At 26.5% G+C, this 15,970-nt stretch overlaps 1 protein-coding gene across 1 annotated transcript in view; it reads left to right on the top strand.

Moving 5' to 3' along the window:
• LOC136984117 (ADP-ribosylation factor-binding protein GGA1-like) overlaps positions 1-15,970 on the top strand; it is a 41,930-nt gene that overhangs the window by 20,858 nt on the left and 5,102 nt on the right. The window contains exons 4-9 of the mRNA XM_067281043.1: positions 995-1,153; positions 4,068-4,142; positions 5,905-5,985; positions 10,109-10,246; positions 15,113-15,194; positions 15,266-15,352. Coding sequence (XP_067137144.1) covers positions 995-1,153; positions 4,068-4,142; positions 5,905-5,985; positions 10,109-10,246; positions 15,113-15,194; positions 15,266-15,352 — 622 coding nt within the window. The remainder of the gene's footprint in view (positions 1-994; positions 1,154-4,067; positions 4,143-5,904; positions 5,986-10,108; positions 10,247-15,112; positions 15,195-15,265; positions 15,353-15,970) is intronic.

Genomic DNA, 15,970 nt, shown 5'->3' with positions numbered 1-15,970 from the left:
TTTCATTACAAACATTTGGATTTATGATTAAAATGGTTTAAAATTACATTTTTATAATACTTAAAAGGTACATTCTATTTTGTTGCTGATGCATGGATGACTTCATTTTCTGGATTTTTCACACGTGTTATGTTACGTTTTCTGTACCAATCGCAGCTACAGATTAAAATTGTTTCTTAATGAAATTAATTGTGAAGTAAGTAAACTATGGAAAAGAATGTAATACAAAGTTATAAACAAAATTACAGTTACCAAAGTAAGAGCTGTTTTAAGAAAGGTTACATATGTGTTTGCAGTCAGTCAGTTTGTACAATGTTTTCTACTACAGAAGTGATGCTGCTATAAGGTGGTATCCAGCTTTGGTGATATAAGTATTACCTGCTGTCTAATAGGTTTTGATATTTAATTAAGGATGCCAGATGGAATCTAGTTGTACCTGTGTTTTCGTTTATTCTTATGTTACCGTGGATTTTGATAACTTTTAAATGTTTGTATAATTTGCATTTGTTAGTATTTGTTTTGGTTTTTAATATTTTTAACGAATCTTTATTAATATTGCAATTATGGAATACATAGTGTTTAGTGACAGCAGAGTTTTCAAGGTTTTATTTTATAGCATTGATGTGTTCTTTAAACTTAGTGTTCAAAACTTAGTGCTCATAGATTCATATTATAATGTAAGGACAAAAAGCAATTCATCAATCAAATTAAAGATTATTAGTTTCTAAACAAAACAAGACTGCCCTTTGCTGAAACCACTGAATAGTTTTAGTTGTTCTCAAAGTTGTAAGGTTCAGTTTCAAGTTGTTTCAAACACTACTACTAAAATATGCCTATTCTTTTGAACATATAAATTACATATTAAATAAATTTTTAATCAAGATATTTTTTATTTATTAAAGGACTAATTGTTATTTTCATTTATTAAAATATATTCAGGTATAACACCTTGTAATCATTATATTTTCAATATGAAAAAAATATTTTGAATTAGTATTTAGGGAATCGAACATCTCATAAAGTAAAAGAAAAAATAATCGAATTGATGTTTAAGTGGAGCATGGAGATAAAAAAGGAAACCAAGATATTTGATGCATATCAAATGTTAAAGACACAAGGAATTGTCAAGTCAGATCCTATCTATGTTTTAGAGGTATGAATTCATTATGGATTCAAACAAACAACCAAATTCTTTATTGGGCTATATAAGGCTAATTAATTACTAAGTAATTTGGCTAGGAGTATGCTTTAGGATACCACCTATCTCTAACCAAATTACTTAGTAATTAATAAGACTTAAGTAGCTCAATAAAGAATCTGGCTGTTTGTTTAGTTCATTTCTTACTTAAATTAGATTTGTATTTTTTATGTGAAAAATTTTAAATAGTTTCTAAACTAATACTCTGTTGAAAATACAACATATGTAGTTTGGAATGTAAGGTATTTTTATAATATATTAATGTAATAAAAAATTCAAACATTGCTGGATTTTTTTCTGAATATTTTAAATATACTGTTGCCATTTTTATGTACTCTAATAATTACAATTAATTCTGAAAAATGTTTCCTGTTTTTAAATTTTGTTTACAAATTTTTGGTGTTAATGATTACTATATGTTTATAACAAGTCTCTGGTCAGTTCAATGCTAGCAATTTGATGCAGTACAGTAAAACGTCAATTTAACGGTCCTTGATTTAATGGACAAATGTCATATGTAAAAATTAACACCATAATTTTAAATACCCTGTTAATTTTAAAATGCTTTTTCTATATAATTAAATTAACAGGATTTTTTTTTTCAAATCCAAGAGCCACTGCTCATTAAGAACATTATTTGTTTAGTTGAATACAATTAAAGTGTATTTTCCAAAAAAGTTTGTTTATTTTGATTTAGATTGTATACTTGTTTATTTAAGTCTCAGAACTGCAGTGAGTATGTAAGCAATAATATATATAGGAAACTTCTCTTCTGTTAAATTAAACTTCTCATACATACATAATTTTAATTACACAAACATATCTACATAAGTAAAAAGAGATAAACTAATCTGTGAAGTTTTTAACACACACATTTTTAACACCTACTTTATATAAGACTTTTGGCTTTAATGGACATCCCTTTGCCCAAAGTAGTCCCTTAAATTGAGGTTTTTATTGTATTATCATATACTGTATCATATAAATACAGTGATATCTGTAACACTTCTTGGATCTCATCCAAATCTTTATATTTTACACATTTCTAGAAAGCATATGGTTTAGGATTTATTCCATGGCCTTTACTTTTTATTAATTCATTCTCAAAAAAAGTTTTTGCAAAAAATGATAACATTTACTTTCCTTGCTCTTTCGTAGAGACAGAACTGTGAACTTTAATTATTGTGTGTATTTCACAGTCATATATTCTTGGAAACTTTACAGTTTACTTCTCATGCCAGTATGAATGATATTTATTAATTAATAGTCATAATAAAAGAAGTATTATATTAAAGTTAAATATAAATTCATAAAGTTTTCAACATGATTTTTGCCATACTATCACTTTCTGAACTTTCTGTACTATTGAATTGTTCATTTTGGAAGCATGTGTGTTCTTCAATGCAAAATCATTCATTTTTTAAAAAAGCAAAAATTAGTGAGTATTTTTAATTAAATATTAATTCTGTTATGACAACAATACTTGGGAAACAACCATTAATACTGAACAAAAAAAAAATAAAATAAAATAAAATAGAGTGAATGAATAAAACTAAAACCTGAAAAAGTTAGCTTATGAATGTAATGCATGCCCTGTATTGAAAATGCAGTCAGAATAAGTTAATATATTTAAACAGCAATAAATATACTTTTTGAAAGCATTTTATTTTTATGTCTGTAGTACTTTGTGATGTTCACATTTTTAAATGAATTTATTTATGATTCCATCGTCATGCAATGAGAATCTGCAGACAAATACAAAATTACAGTTAAAATTACTGTAGCATAGTGGATAACTCTCTACTTAAACCCAGGCTTTTAGGAGATTTTTCTGTTGGACATTATTCATTCAACTTGCTATAGTTCAAAAGATCACCAAACTATTATAGAAATTATTGGAAGTGAAAGGGACATGTACCATGTCTATACTGATGTCGAAATACATGAGAATTACTGAGCAGAGTGAAGTGCAAACAATGTGAATGAGTCTACATTAAGTTGATTCAGTGCTTGATTCAAATTGCACATCTCAATTTTTGAGAACAGAAAAGTCCAAAAAAAGGTAGTGCATTAAAATAGAGAAGAAACAATATTAACTTATGTTTTGCATTAAATGTTTTATTTTATATATCTGCAAATAATTCTCGTAGGCAAAACGAGTAAAAAAAAATTATAAAAATAAAATTATTATACTATAAAAAAAATAACTTTTAGTGTTTATGCTTGTTTTGAAATAGGAAAAACTTGACTTTATTTTCTTTGTTGTATGAATATTTTCATAAATAAATACTATATTCTCTACCAAGAATTTATATGTAATTTATATAATCTTTAATTTTTTAAATTATTATTTACTTACTTTAGAAAAGTAAGCAAATAATCACACTTCTGCTATATAACTATATTTGCATAACAGATAAAACATTAAAATAATAATAAAGACCATCTGTCGAGTTTTGTTTGTGTTGAATTGATGTGTTAAATGCTCATGTTGCATTGTAATTGCATTGAATTGACGTGGAGACACTTATAACATAAATTAAATAGTCTATAAATTATTTGTTTGGTCTGAGTTCATAATAGTGAAATATTACATATTTTATTTTACTTTGATAAAATTTAAATGGTTTTCTATATTTTTTTTATGGTTACTATTTTATTTATGAAGTGATAAAGAGAGTGTTTTGTTGTAAATTAAGGTAAAAATAATAAATTTTTTTAGATATTTATCCAAATTATATAGATTTGTTTGGAGAAATATTTTTGTTTTTGTTTTAATAATTGCATAATGTTATGTTATATTTATTTTTAACATATTATTGTGTTTGAAAAATATTTATTAGATCATTAACATTTTTTATTATTAAAGCAACCTCCCGAACCATTTAAACCTCCACCTCCCCGACCAAAAAATGTGGTGTTTGAAGACGAAGAAAAGTCTAAGGTAAAATAATACGCTATGAGATTTCATTATCTAAATTAATTTTAATTTCAAGTACTTAAAAATAATCAAAAATTTAAATTTAAGTAGAAATCTTACAAACTGACATCTGAATCCAATTGGAATTGTCAATGAATAATAATTATATACTTACTGAATGACTGGAATTATAATAAATACCCAAAGTATAAACTTCAATACATAAAATATTTGTCCATCCTAAAATAACTATGCTGGTCAAAAGAATTAAGGAAGTAGGTGACTGGCAAAAATGTAACAGGCCAAATTTGATATCTTGAAGAAACATCGCAAATTCAACTGGAGTATGTATATTAAATCATATATTTGACTATATATTATGTAACAGTAACATTTAGTATTCAGAATCATTTTGTTGTAAATGATTTTCTATATAACAACTGTTGTTCTATTTGTTTTGACCAGTGTAAAATTCAGATAGAAATGTGTATTTTGGCTTCAGAGTTCCACATCTTCAGTAACAACTATGTTACCTGAATTTAGACATACTCTCTTTTATGTTGAATTCTTTAATTTTATACCAGGAACATTTGCTTTGAACTTTTCATATATTTGTGTTCTGAGTAATTTCTGAGCTTCACGGAATTGATGATAAACAAATATTCAAAAATTTTATGAGAGACAATAAAAAAATATGTTAACACATATAGATTATTGTTTTCAACAGAAGTAGAATGAATAATATACTATAATATGATAAAGAGCATTTGATCTGAATTTTAAAGAGTCAAAGAGTCTCTACTTGTTTTCCATTATAGTCAATAAATACCTGGAATCTTCTCCAGATGGTCTCCAAAATATAAAATCAGTTTTTATATTAATATTTTCTGAAACATCATGTACGGATTTCATATCTTTGACCATGGTTGGATGTTTGTGTGGACCAAGATGATTGAGATTTTTTTAAGATCTTTCTCCAATTTGATTATTATTTAGTTTGTCATGTAATGTAAAATTAAATTTGACATACTTGTTTAGACATTAGGCACTATCTATCATATGTATGAAGTATTTAATCATTATACAGTAGAGCATCGATTATCCGACCCCCGATCAACCGTCGCATCGATTAACCGATCGCGTTCTAGTCGGCAAATTCAAATGTCTGCTAGTGATGTGGCGCTACAATATTTGGCTATATCTTGGCTACTTTAATATTATTTTTGTTAAATTTTTGCGTGCTTTAGCTGGAAACACTGGCTCGACCATGAAAGGGAGGCCAGTATTTAAATCAGGCTTAATTTTCTATTTTTTCTTTATTTTGTGCAAAATAAAGAAATAATTTAACGATGATTATTATTTAAAAAAAATTTTGTTAGGCTTAACATCGATAAAAATTCAACGCAAAGTAGGTTAATAGCGATATACTAACGTGCTTATTACATGGGATATACTAATATACTAATACACTATACTAATAATATATTTTTCATACTTTTCGGTTATTCGTTTTTTCAGTTATCCGACCAACCTCAGTTCCCAATTGAGTCGGATAATTGATGCTCTACTGTAATTAATATTTGATAAGATTTGAATAATATAAATTTAATACATATTATGTATTAAATGTACAGTACCTATATTTATTAAACATTGTAAATTAATGTATTTGATTTAAATTAATATCATATATATATATTTTTTATTAAAATTAATAAATTACATATTGTATTGTTTAGTGAATTGTTTACATAATTTATTTGATATGTATTTAATAAAATTTCAGTTATTGCGAAAATTATTAAGCAGTAAAAGACCAGATGATCTTCAAGCTGCCAATAGGCTCATAAAAACTATGGTGAGAGAGGTAAGCATTTATTAAGAATTTATGGAATATAATCATGGTTTATGACTTATAGACTTTTCTATAGTCTTTAAATATTATAAGAAGCTGTTGGGAGTATTTAATTTAGTAAGTAAAAACCAGAGAGAACGTGAGGGGGTGCTGTAGTCAGTTGGCACCAGAGTTAAAAAAGACTACAGGTGTACGTGAAGCTCCTTATATTTTTTTTTTTGTTTTAATAACTTACAAGTAAACGTTGTTGGATTAAAGCTAAAAGTGTTTTTATTTATAAGAAACATGGCAAAACATTAACAGAAGCAAAAGAAAATAAATTACTTTTTTAAATAATGAAATTTACACTATATTATAAGAATATATCATAGTTTTAATTGTAGAAAAATATTTATTATTTTTGTCTAATTTATCAACAAGCTTGAACAGTCGATAACACAAACAACATCGTATGTACTGTACTCACTCCAGCATATAATATTTAATGGAATTCTATTAAAGTTAATAATAATAATTGGAATAAGTGTTGGAATAAGTGTGTATGGGTGTTTGCATTATTGTTTATTCTGACATTACATTGACATCATCATGTAATATCCATTAATTAATATAAACTTCATATAATTTGTAGCAGTTAATATAAATGCACATGTGTGCTCAGCTGATTGAAATTCACATACACAAACACAAACATGTTTGCATTCAGTACATGTAGTATTTGTGATTTCTGTAAGCCACTTTCTTAACCCATTGATGTTTTTTGTAATGAATGTATACTACAGAAAATTTGTGAAATTAGAAATTTTGAAATTGGATATCCAGTTAATTTTTATGTGATAATGTATGAAGTGCCCCTATGCTTCTGCACCACTTGAACGAAGGGTCAACATTGCTTCGGCGATGACTATGTCAGGACAGAAGGCCCTACACAGCAACTAGGGCTGTTTTTGTTTAATGCAACCCCAACAACAACTCTGACGAGTTGTTGTTGGGGTTATGCGAGTAGCTGCGTGCACAGGCGATTGGATTCGGGATGGAGGAGATCTGAGAGAGAGCAAGTTGCATGGAGGAGGTCAGAGAGATGATGCGTCAGAAGTGAATTACTTGGAGGCCAGGTTAATAACTAATAACTATTTATTTGTAAAGGAGAATACATAGTATACATTTCATATTATAATATAACAAACTAAACTAGGTATAGAGCTTCTCATTTTCCAGTCCATTGCTTGTTCTGGGATTCCGGGATAAAGGTGAACTGTTTCTCCAGGATCCCAGGAAATCCCGGGACAAAGTTAATTATTTTTAAGATATACAAAATATCATGAAATCAAATGATATAATTATTTTTCATTTTTTAAAGTAATTTAATACATTCTGTAACCTCCAAAATCATATTAATGCTGTCTAAGATATATATTAAAAATTACCTTTGAGTTACGTAGAAATTTTCACGAGTAGAAAAAATTTATTAAAGTTAGCTGGAAACTGCATACAACGACGACAAAAATTCCTTTGAATTGAGTTGAAAATTAAAAAAAAATGAACTTCGATCAAACTTCTAACTTAGACGGTAATTTTTGTTTTTTTAAATAAAATATAATACAAAATATTGTACATTTTTATAAGATTTTAAAAAGCAAAGATGATCAATACTCCGATCACTCAATATAATTCTTATTTTAGTAACGAAAAGTCTTGCTACCGAGAATGTCTTTTCCGATTCAATTGATGTGATTGGAATTGTGTTTAATGCATTTAAGCATATTAAGCATATATGAATATTATATATTTTTCACCTGTATCCTGAAAGATTTCTAGTTCGTTTTTGAGATTGTAGTACTTCTTTTGTTCTCTAGTATTTTTGATTTGTCTACCTTGACTGCTTTAATAGAAACATCATAGCCCAATAATTTGGCAGTTTGTTTGTCTTTAATAATTGGGTTATGAAGAAAAACTTCATACTTGCAGACTTCGTACTCGTTTGTATCCTTGCCCAATTTGCACAGCTTGGCATTACGCAGTTATTGAACCTACTGGGCATGGTTAAAAATTAACACAGCATAAGCACAATTATTCCAGATATTACTGGTAAAGAATTTTGAGTGTCCTGCCACAAATAAGCTATGTATTGATTATTGACCATTTATGACGTGCCATAATGAGCAAAAATTAAAAAAACTAATAAGTAGGTTTAAAATTAATAAATACAAATGTATTCTGACAGTTTGAGTTAATTATACTTTTCATTTCCAAAATTTCCTCAACCTTAACATAAAATAAGAAAAAAGTGAATTTTTAAGAAATTTTCAGGATTTCCTGGGTTAAGAAAACAACTGGGATCCCGGGATCTCATTTGAAAAACCCTAACTACGTATAGATATTGTTGCTTTTTGCAATTGAGAGAGTTCACATGAGATTTGCATGGAGATAAATACCTGTGGGTCGACAGGGTTCGTTTGTAGACCTGATGCAGGAGAGGATTCGGTTCGTGTCTTAGGGAGGTTGAATAATCGAGGAGGTTGGCACATTAGAAGAGTTCTGGATCAGAATCGATCGTATATCCATTTTTGGGGCACATAGTTAATGGTATTGGTCGAAGAATTGGTGATGACTTCTGTTTCAGAGCTGGGTGGCGACTTGCTGCATTGGAGAGGAACTGGCGACGACTGCAGCAACTATGGCAGGACTGGCGACACCTGCCTCAACTGCCTGTTGTTGTTATATCAAAATGATGAAATCGGAAGTTACCATAAAGTGTCACTTTTCACTCTGAGAACTTAAAAGACAGTCCACTCCTAGTGTGAAAGTTGACAGTTATTTGACAAAGTTGTATTGTCAAGACATTATGTTATGATTTAGTTATGTTGTGAGTTGGGATTCTCACAACATAACTAAATAAGTAAATGTTGCGAGTTCGGATTTTCACATTTATATACAATACTTGTTATAATCCAAATACTATTTAGATGATTGATTGCAATTAATAGGAATGAGATATAAGTTATCAACTTTTTATAAATTAGCATCATAATAGGTTTAGTGGAGCTAATCAAAGATAATGATAGTATGCTGCTTGGTTTGGTACTAAAATTTTATCTTCAACTGTTAAAATTAAAGCTTATATTTTTCTATATAAGACAAACAATTACATTGGCTGATTTACAACTTAGTCTGCTTGAAATTTTGGGATCTGTAACCATTTAAATTTTAATTTATTAATTTTGATAGTATGAGTAGTTTGCAGCAATATCACATTAATTTATTGGATTGTTTTATAAAGTTTCTTTTTGAATGATTTTATAATTATTATTTTTTGTTTTTAAATGTGTTTTTTTAATTATTTTTATATATCATTGATATTTGTAATTATTTTAATATAGTTGTTTTTTTACAAATTAGAATAATTAGGCATTTTCTGAAATCTTTAATAATGAATTGTAAGGCAACTAAATTTCTTTCTCTTAAGAATGTTAACCAAATACTCAACCTGATCATAGCATTATTAAATGAAAAAAATTGATACAAATAAAAAAATCACATAGATGAATGGACTCATCATTTATAGCTTCAGAAATAATAAATTTATGAATCCTCTAATATTGGTAATAATGAAAAATATTTAATTTCTGCAACTCCTGGAAAATTTTCATTGATAAATAAAATTACAGGAATTATAAAATAATTCTGTAGAAGTTGTCTTTTTATATTTTTACTTGGTGTCATTTTTTTGTTTTATTCAATTGTATTTTTATTCTTTTGAAGTTTTTTAAATATATGGAATTGCATGGAATTTTATAAATCATTTGTTTTCTTTATTACTTCAACAATTTTATAAGAATTTGATGGTGATTTATATTTTTTGCAATTAATTGAGTGTAATCTAGGAAAGTAGTTAGTAGTTGAAGCAGTTTTTAATTAAGAAAAATAAATTCTATTTAAACAATTTGCAATTAAGTTATGATTTAAAATTTTAAAAAATTTGAATATTCTTTTTTTTTTATGAAAATAAAAGTATTTGTTACATATAGTTTATTCTTTTATAGTAAATATTAACTATATAATAATAATAATAATAGTTTTTCAATTAATATAAGTCTATTTGTAAGTATATTCTTATTTAATAATTTTATTGAAGGCAGATCATCGAATGGAATTAGTTCAAAGAAGAGTAACTGAAGTGGAAACAGTTAAAATTAATGCTAATGTTTTAGCAGATATGTTGAATTGTTATAAAGCTGGAGAGACATCTGAGGAAGAAAAAGAGCTGATGAAGGTGAGAAAATTATACTTTTATAATATTTAAATATATACCTTCTTATTGAATTTTTCCAAATATTTTAGTTTATTGCACAGATTCATAAAGTATAAATGAAAATTGTATTTTTATATTGAGACAAAATATAGACAACTGTATTAAAACAGAAAGAAACGATATTTGACTTTACATACCTAACACAATTAAATAAAAAAAATTTTTAAACTGTAAACATCAATTTATTAAAAATGACTAAATTATAAATAAAATTTACATTGTAATTTTTCAAATATACTACCATATGTAACATTCAAAGTCAATTTAAATAAAATGTGTAAAACTTTTTATCTTACTAAATTTTTATTTTAACTTTAAAACAGTGGTTTCTAACCAGTATACCATGTGCCAGTAAACCATTCTAAGTGTGCTGAGAGGTAAATAAAAAATTAAAGTAACAAATTAAAAATCTGTAAAATAAATGATAACACACAGAAATATATTTTATTAACTATATTTCAGAAGTTTTTACTAGTAAACTGTCATAGAACAAGTATTAGAGAGAGCTCTGTGATCAACCTGTTGGCAGGTCTAGTTGTAATTAATAACAGTGTGCCACAACTTTTGTGTACTTTGTGTGTCGTAGGTCCAAAAAGCTTAGAAACCACTGCTTTAAAAGATAAAATTAAAGCAATAATATTTGAGTGCATTATTGAAATGCTTTAGATTTCTGTGTACCAAATATTTTAATTTTAAATTAGAATAAGAACTAAAGTTCTGACAATAGATCAACTGCTGATGTAATAATGATTTTATACAGTTATTAGAAATAGAAATGTTTGCTTTTCCATATTAGACAATTTTCATATAATGAAAATTTTTAATTTATTGTATTTGACAACACTTGCTTTATTTTCTATATATTTATTACGGTTTTATAAGTGTTAATAATATACATAAACTTAACTCTTCAGTTTAGTTTCAAGCATATTTAAAGTGAGCTTTTCTGAGTTCTGAATTATTACTTATTTATCTTTAATAATTTTTTCGTTTTGGTTAAGATTAAATTCATTTTATTTATATTTTTACTTTAAATGTGCATTAAATCAAAAAAAGAAATGAATTTTCACATGATTATAAATATTTCATGTAGTTTTTTTGCTACTTATTGTGTGTGGTGTTTATCTAAGTTCAAATAAGTTTTGATATAAGCAATACAGTGATTGGGTGGTTACAGAAGTATATACTTGCTCATTGTGTATCTTATTCTTTATATAAAGTAAACATCTACCTTTTCAGTTATGTTTTTTTCTTAATTCTACTCACAAATATTTTAGAATTTATCAAACTAGGTTGATGAATGGCTAATATTGATAAGATTTATATAGAAAGGCTACTTAAAGATGGACTGTCCATTACAATTCTATAGTCCCAGTTCTTTCATTATAGGAGATTGACTGTTTTTATTAGAATGAAAGTTTTATTAGTACCAAATTTCTTTTAGGTAGAAATTTAAATGTGATTTTAATATATTTATTTATGTTTAATAATCTTCAGTTTTATAGATATTTAGAAATGACCATTTTGATTTGTTTTATTCTTTTTATTATCAACTTTCATTAATTATTTTATCAAAAGCAATTTTATTTTTGTGTTTAGCTAATATAATACTACAAAATCAAAGAATTGGATGCCTTATTTTAAAATGTTATAACTTCTTTTCTATAATAGCAATCAATGTGCTGTTTTCTACATCTGTTAGAAGAGGGTTTATTATAGAAGAGTTGGCATCAAAAGTGGATCTATCTACAATGTTGGAAGTGAAATTTGACACACACTGAGGTCGGCATTGTTTGTAAACAAATTTGCATTTATTGATCTTACTTTGGTAAAATATTCTTATTATTTTTTTTGATCCATTTCTTTTATTTCTGTCATTGTCCTAACTGTTTGTAATAATATATTTTCTAGTTTTTCCTCTTTATTGATTTGGTGTATTACAATAGAATTTATAATAATAATTTTTAAACTAACTTTCTAATCTAATGAATCTACTGATAAGTTATACAGTTGTTTAGTATAAAAATAAATTCAAAATAATCAAATTTTGTTTAGTTAGGCAAGGAAATTTTGAAAAATTTATGCTTTTATAACAGTTTTATTTAAAAATTTTTGTAAAACAAATATTAAATTAACTATAAATTGCAAATATGTTAGATGTTTCACAAAATCAGCTTACCAATATTTATATAATTTTTATGTATAATAATAATAATAATAATAATACATATAAACAAAAACTAGCAATAAATATACGATATATATAGAAAAACTTTAATAATTATTTTAAATATAAAAAAATTGAAAAATTAATAGGCTTGAAATAAAAATGATCAATAAGTATGATATAGAAAATTGTTAGAAGGCCTCGTGACTTGATTATTTACGGCCTGTAAGTTTTATTTTCTTGGGGCTGACATGCACCAGTTTATGAAAAGGAAAGATTTTTTTTTCCATAATTGCATAAATAGTGAGGACTCAATCAATCATTATGTATCTGTCAAACAAAGAACAAAGAGCTCATTACAAGCTTATGTCAGAGGAATGGAATTCAATTTTTAAAACTGATAGAAAGATTTTAGTGTATTTTGTATGTTTGGAGTTTGATTCACAGAATTCATTTTATATTTTCAATAAATTATGTAAATATGATTTATATTTGAACTAAGGCATCAGCTTTCAGTTAGTTAAACCATTTTGAGCCATTTCAGCAAAGCCTAAGGAATAAGCACTATATAATACCAAGGGCTGCACTGCCTTTTTGTATCTGTCAACCAGCATCTTCTGGAGACCACTACCAAATTCTAGCATTCAGGTACACTGCCACACTTCTGTTAGAGGCCCGTGAATTGTTTTGAAATCGTTGGGCTTTGCATGGGTCTCTTCCACTAAAAAAAACTCAAAATTTGACCTTTACAACCTTTATTGACCAATGAATTGGTCTGCTTGGACATATATACCTATCTATATATGCAGAAAAATGTTTACAGATATACTATATATATGAAAAGAGGGAAATAAAAATACTACACAACACTAGGATTTGATGAATTGTTACAAAATTTTTGTTATGAATAGTGTGTATTGAGAAAAAGGAGATGGAACTTTTATTGTATGTACTGGTACATAAATATTTAGCAAAAGATTCATAAATTACCTTGAATTATTAAGGTTTAAGATTATCTATTTTGTAATTCATATATTTGGAAAATATTTTAAAAAGTTGAATTTTTTCACCTACATCAGTCACTTCCATTGACAGTTGGTTATTAAATTTTAATTGTTTTTCTATTTAAGAATTGAAATGGTTACATTTGGACATAATTTTTTTAATATATTTAACAACAACTATTTGTTAACTAATATATTATATATTTTCATAACTTAGTTTTTATTTTAGAACCAGTTAGTTAATTTATAATTTTAAAGACATTTTATTGGACTATCTAATGGAGACATTAATACATATTTTTGTAATTATGATTGTATGGCTTCAGTTTAAATATTCTGATAAATCTTATACTTCAATCTATAGTTTGGCTTTTAATATTAAGTTAAGAAGTAAAAGAATTTAGAATACTTGGAATAGTATTTCTAAAGTATTTTTTTTTTACAAATTTACATAAAAGAAATTTATTTAGAAAGCTTATATTGAAGTAAGATATGGGATAAAAACAAAAAGCTACATTATTTTATAAAAACAAGAATGACATTCAGTAAAGGAATAAAAAAAACAATGTTAAATGTTTTGAAGAATTTGAATAAATCAAAGTTATATGATTGTAATTGCAATAAATATAATTGTTTTCCTCAGATAATTTGATAAATTTTTAAATAAACATTTTCTCATGGTACTTGTACATTATTTTATATTTAAAAAAATCAGAAATAACATATTTAATATTTAAATCTTAAACTGATTATAAGTTATTTCTTTACTTCTAAATGATTATTTGAAAATTTATCCTTTTAATCCATCGATAAACGAGTATTCAAATAATGGATCGCATCAGTAAAGTGCCACAGACTCACTTTTTGTAATGATAAATCAAGTGTTATTGCTAGAGGAAAAAATATAAAACAACTTTTTCTAATATCCAATTTTTGTGAGTAAAACGTTATTACATCAGCACTACTATTACATAGTTTCTACAGTTAATTTACTATTTTAGCATAACTGAATGAAAGTGATTAATCTGTAGATTTTGAAAAATGATTTATAATAAATAGCATTGCCTTTCATTTACTATTTTAGTATAACATCTATTATATTTAAGTTTTATTAATATATTATATAAGTAACTTAAAAAATATGTTTTGATTCTCAATTCTAGTATGCACTTTTCTGCCTGCTTTTACTTATCTGAAATAGAGATGTGTCCTACGTTTGCAGTACAAAATGACAATCCGAAGTGGTCGCAGGCAGACACTGGGGTGCATTACGTACCAATAAGACATTGCCGGTTATATTATGAAGTGCCACGTGTATTTAAATAAATTTGTGCCGATAACGAGCATTTAATTTAAATGCTTTTTTCAATGTTTAAGATGTATGTTTTAAGACAAATGACAATTTCCAATTAAAAGTTATTGCACATGCAGCAGAAGTGGAAACAGAGGTGCCAAACATTACCTGTTTTGAGGAATTCGTATTATTATTAATATGTTGTTACTTAATAAAATTTAATAAAACTTATTATTATAAAACTTCCATTTTTATTATATTTTGTATTTTATTAAAATAAAATTCAAAAAGCAAATTTAACTTTAATGGATATTTTAATTTGTAGTCAGGCACAAAATAATACTTAATTTCTTTTCAAATAGGAACTGTACGAGAGTTCTTTGAGGTTAAGACCGAAACTGTTCAGGCTGGCCGGCGAAATGGACGAGAAGGACGAAGGATTGAGTGCGTAAGATTTAAAAGCATTTCGTTAAAATTGTTTTATAATTTTGTTTATCAAATTATTTCGCCAACAGGCGATATATTAAAAGCTAACGACCAATTAAATGCGGTCATCGCAAAATATACGGAAATTGTGGAATCCGAAGGAGATGCCACTAGTGGTAAGTTTGAATTTCTTTCATTTGTTCGGTTGTTTTCTCACTCATTCGTGGATTTTTATTCGAATCTAAAACTAAACACGAAATGACCGTTATCGATAAGTAATTATGGAAATAAATCAATAAATAATCGATTGTGCCATTGTCGTCCTTCGTGGAGAAGAGCCAACAATCCATAAATTTATTTCGAACAAGCAGCAACAAACTTTACACTAATTTCTTATAATTAAATAAGTGAATTTCATATTAATAAAGTAAAATAAAGTAAACTTTTATGTTCACTATTCTATAGATGTTTGTATGTTTTAAAAAATTTACGACAGTGGTCCTTAGGATTTAAAATTACGAGTTTAGTGGTTGGTGAGGTAGGAAAGATTGGCGACCGCTGCTTTAAATTACACGAGTATTCATTTTATTTAAACAATAAAAAATTTTCCAGGCCTTGGATTTTTCGATACTGTCGTATTGTTTAAAGTAATCTGTTTGTTTATTTATTTACACTGGATGCTATTTATGTTTGCACTTACAATTTATTTTTACGCCGTCCACCCTTACGGTAAAACTACGATTAACCGTCAGTATCGGATTGGAAGCGCGGAAGATCTGGAAGAATTATTCGTG

Source organism: Centruroides vittatus, unplaced genomic scaffold (genome assembly GCF_030686945.1).
Source record: "Centruroides vittatus isolate TY-2023 unplaced genomic scaffold, ASM3068694v2 contig_904, whole genome shotgun sequence".
Classification (NCBI taxonomy): Eukaryota; Metazoa; Arthropoda; class Arachnida; order Scorpiones; family Buthidae; genus Centruroides; species Centruroides vittatus.
The sequence above is the reverse complement of the archived record's forward strand: the minus strand, read 5'-3'. Positions and strand labels throughout refer to the sequence as shown.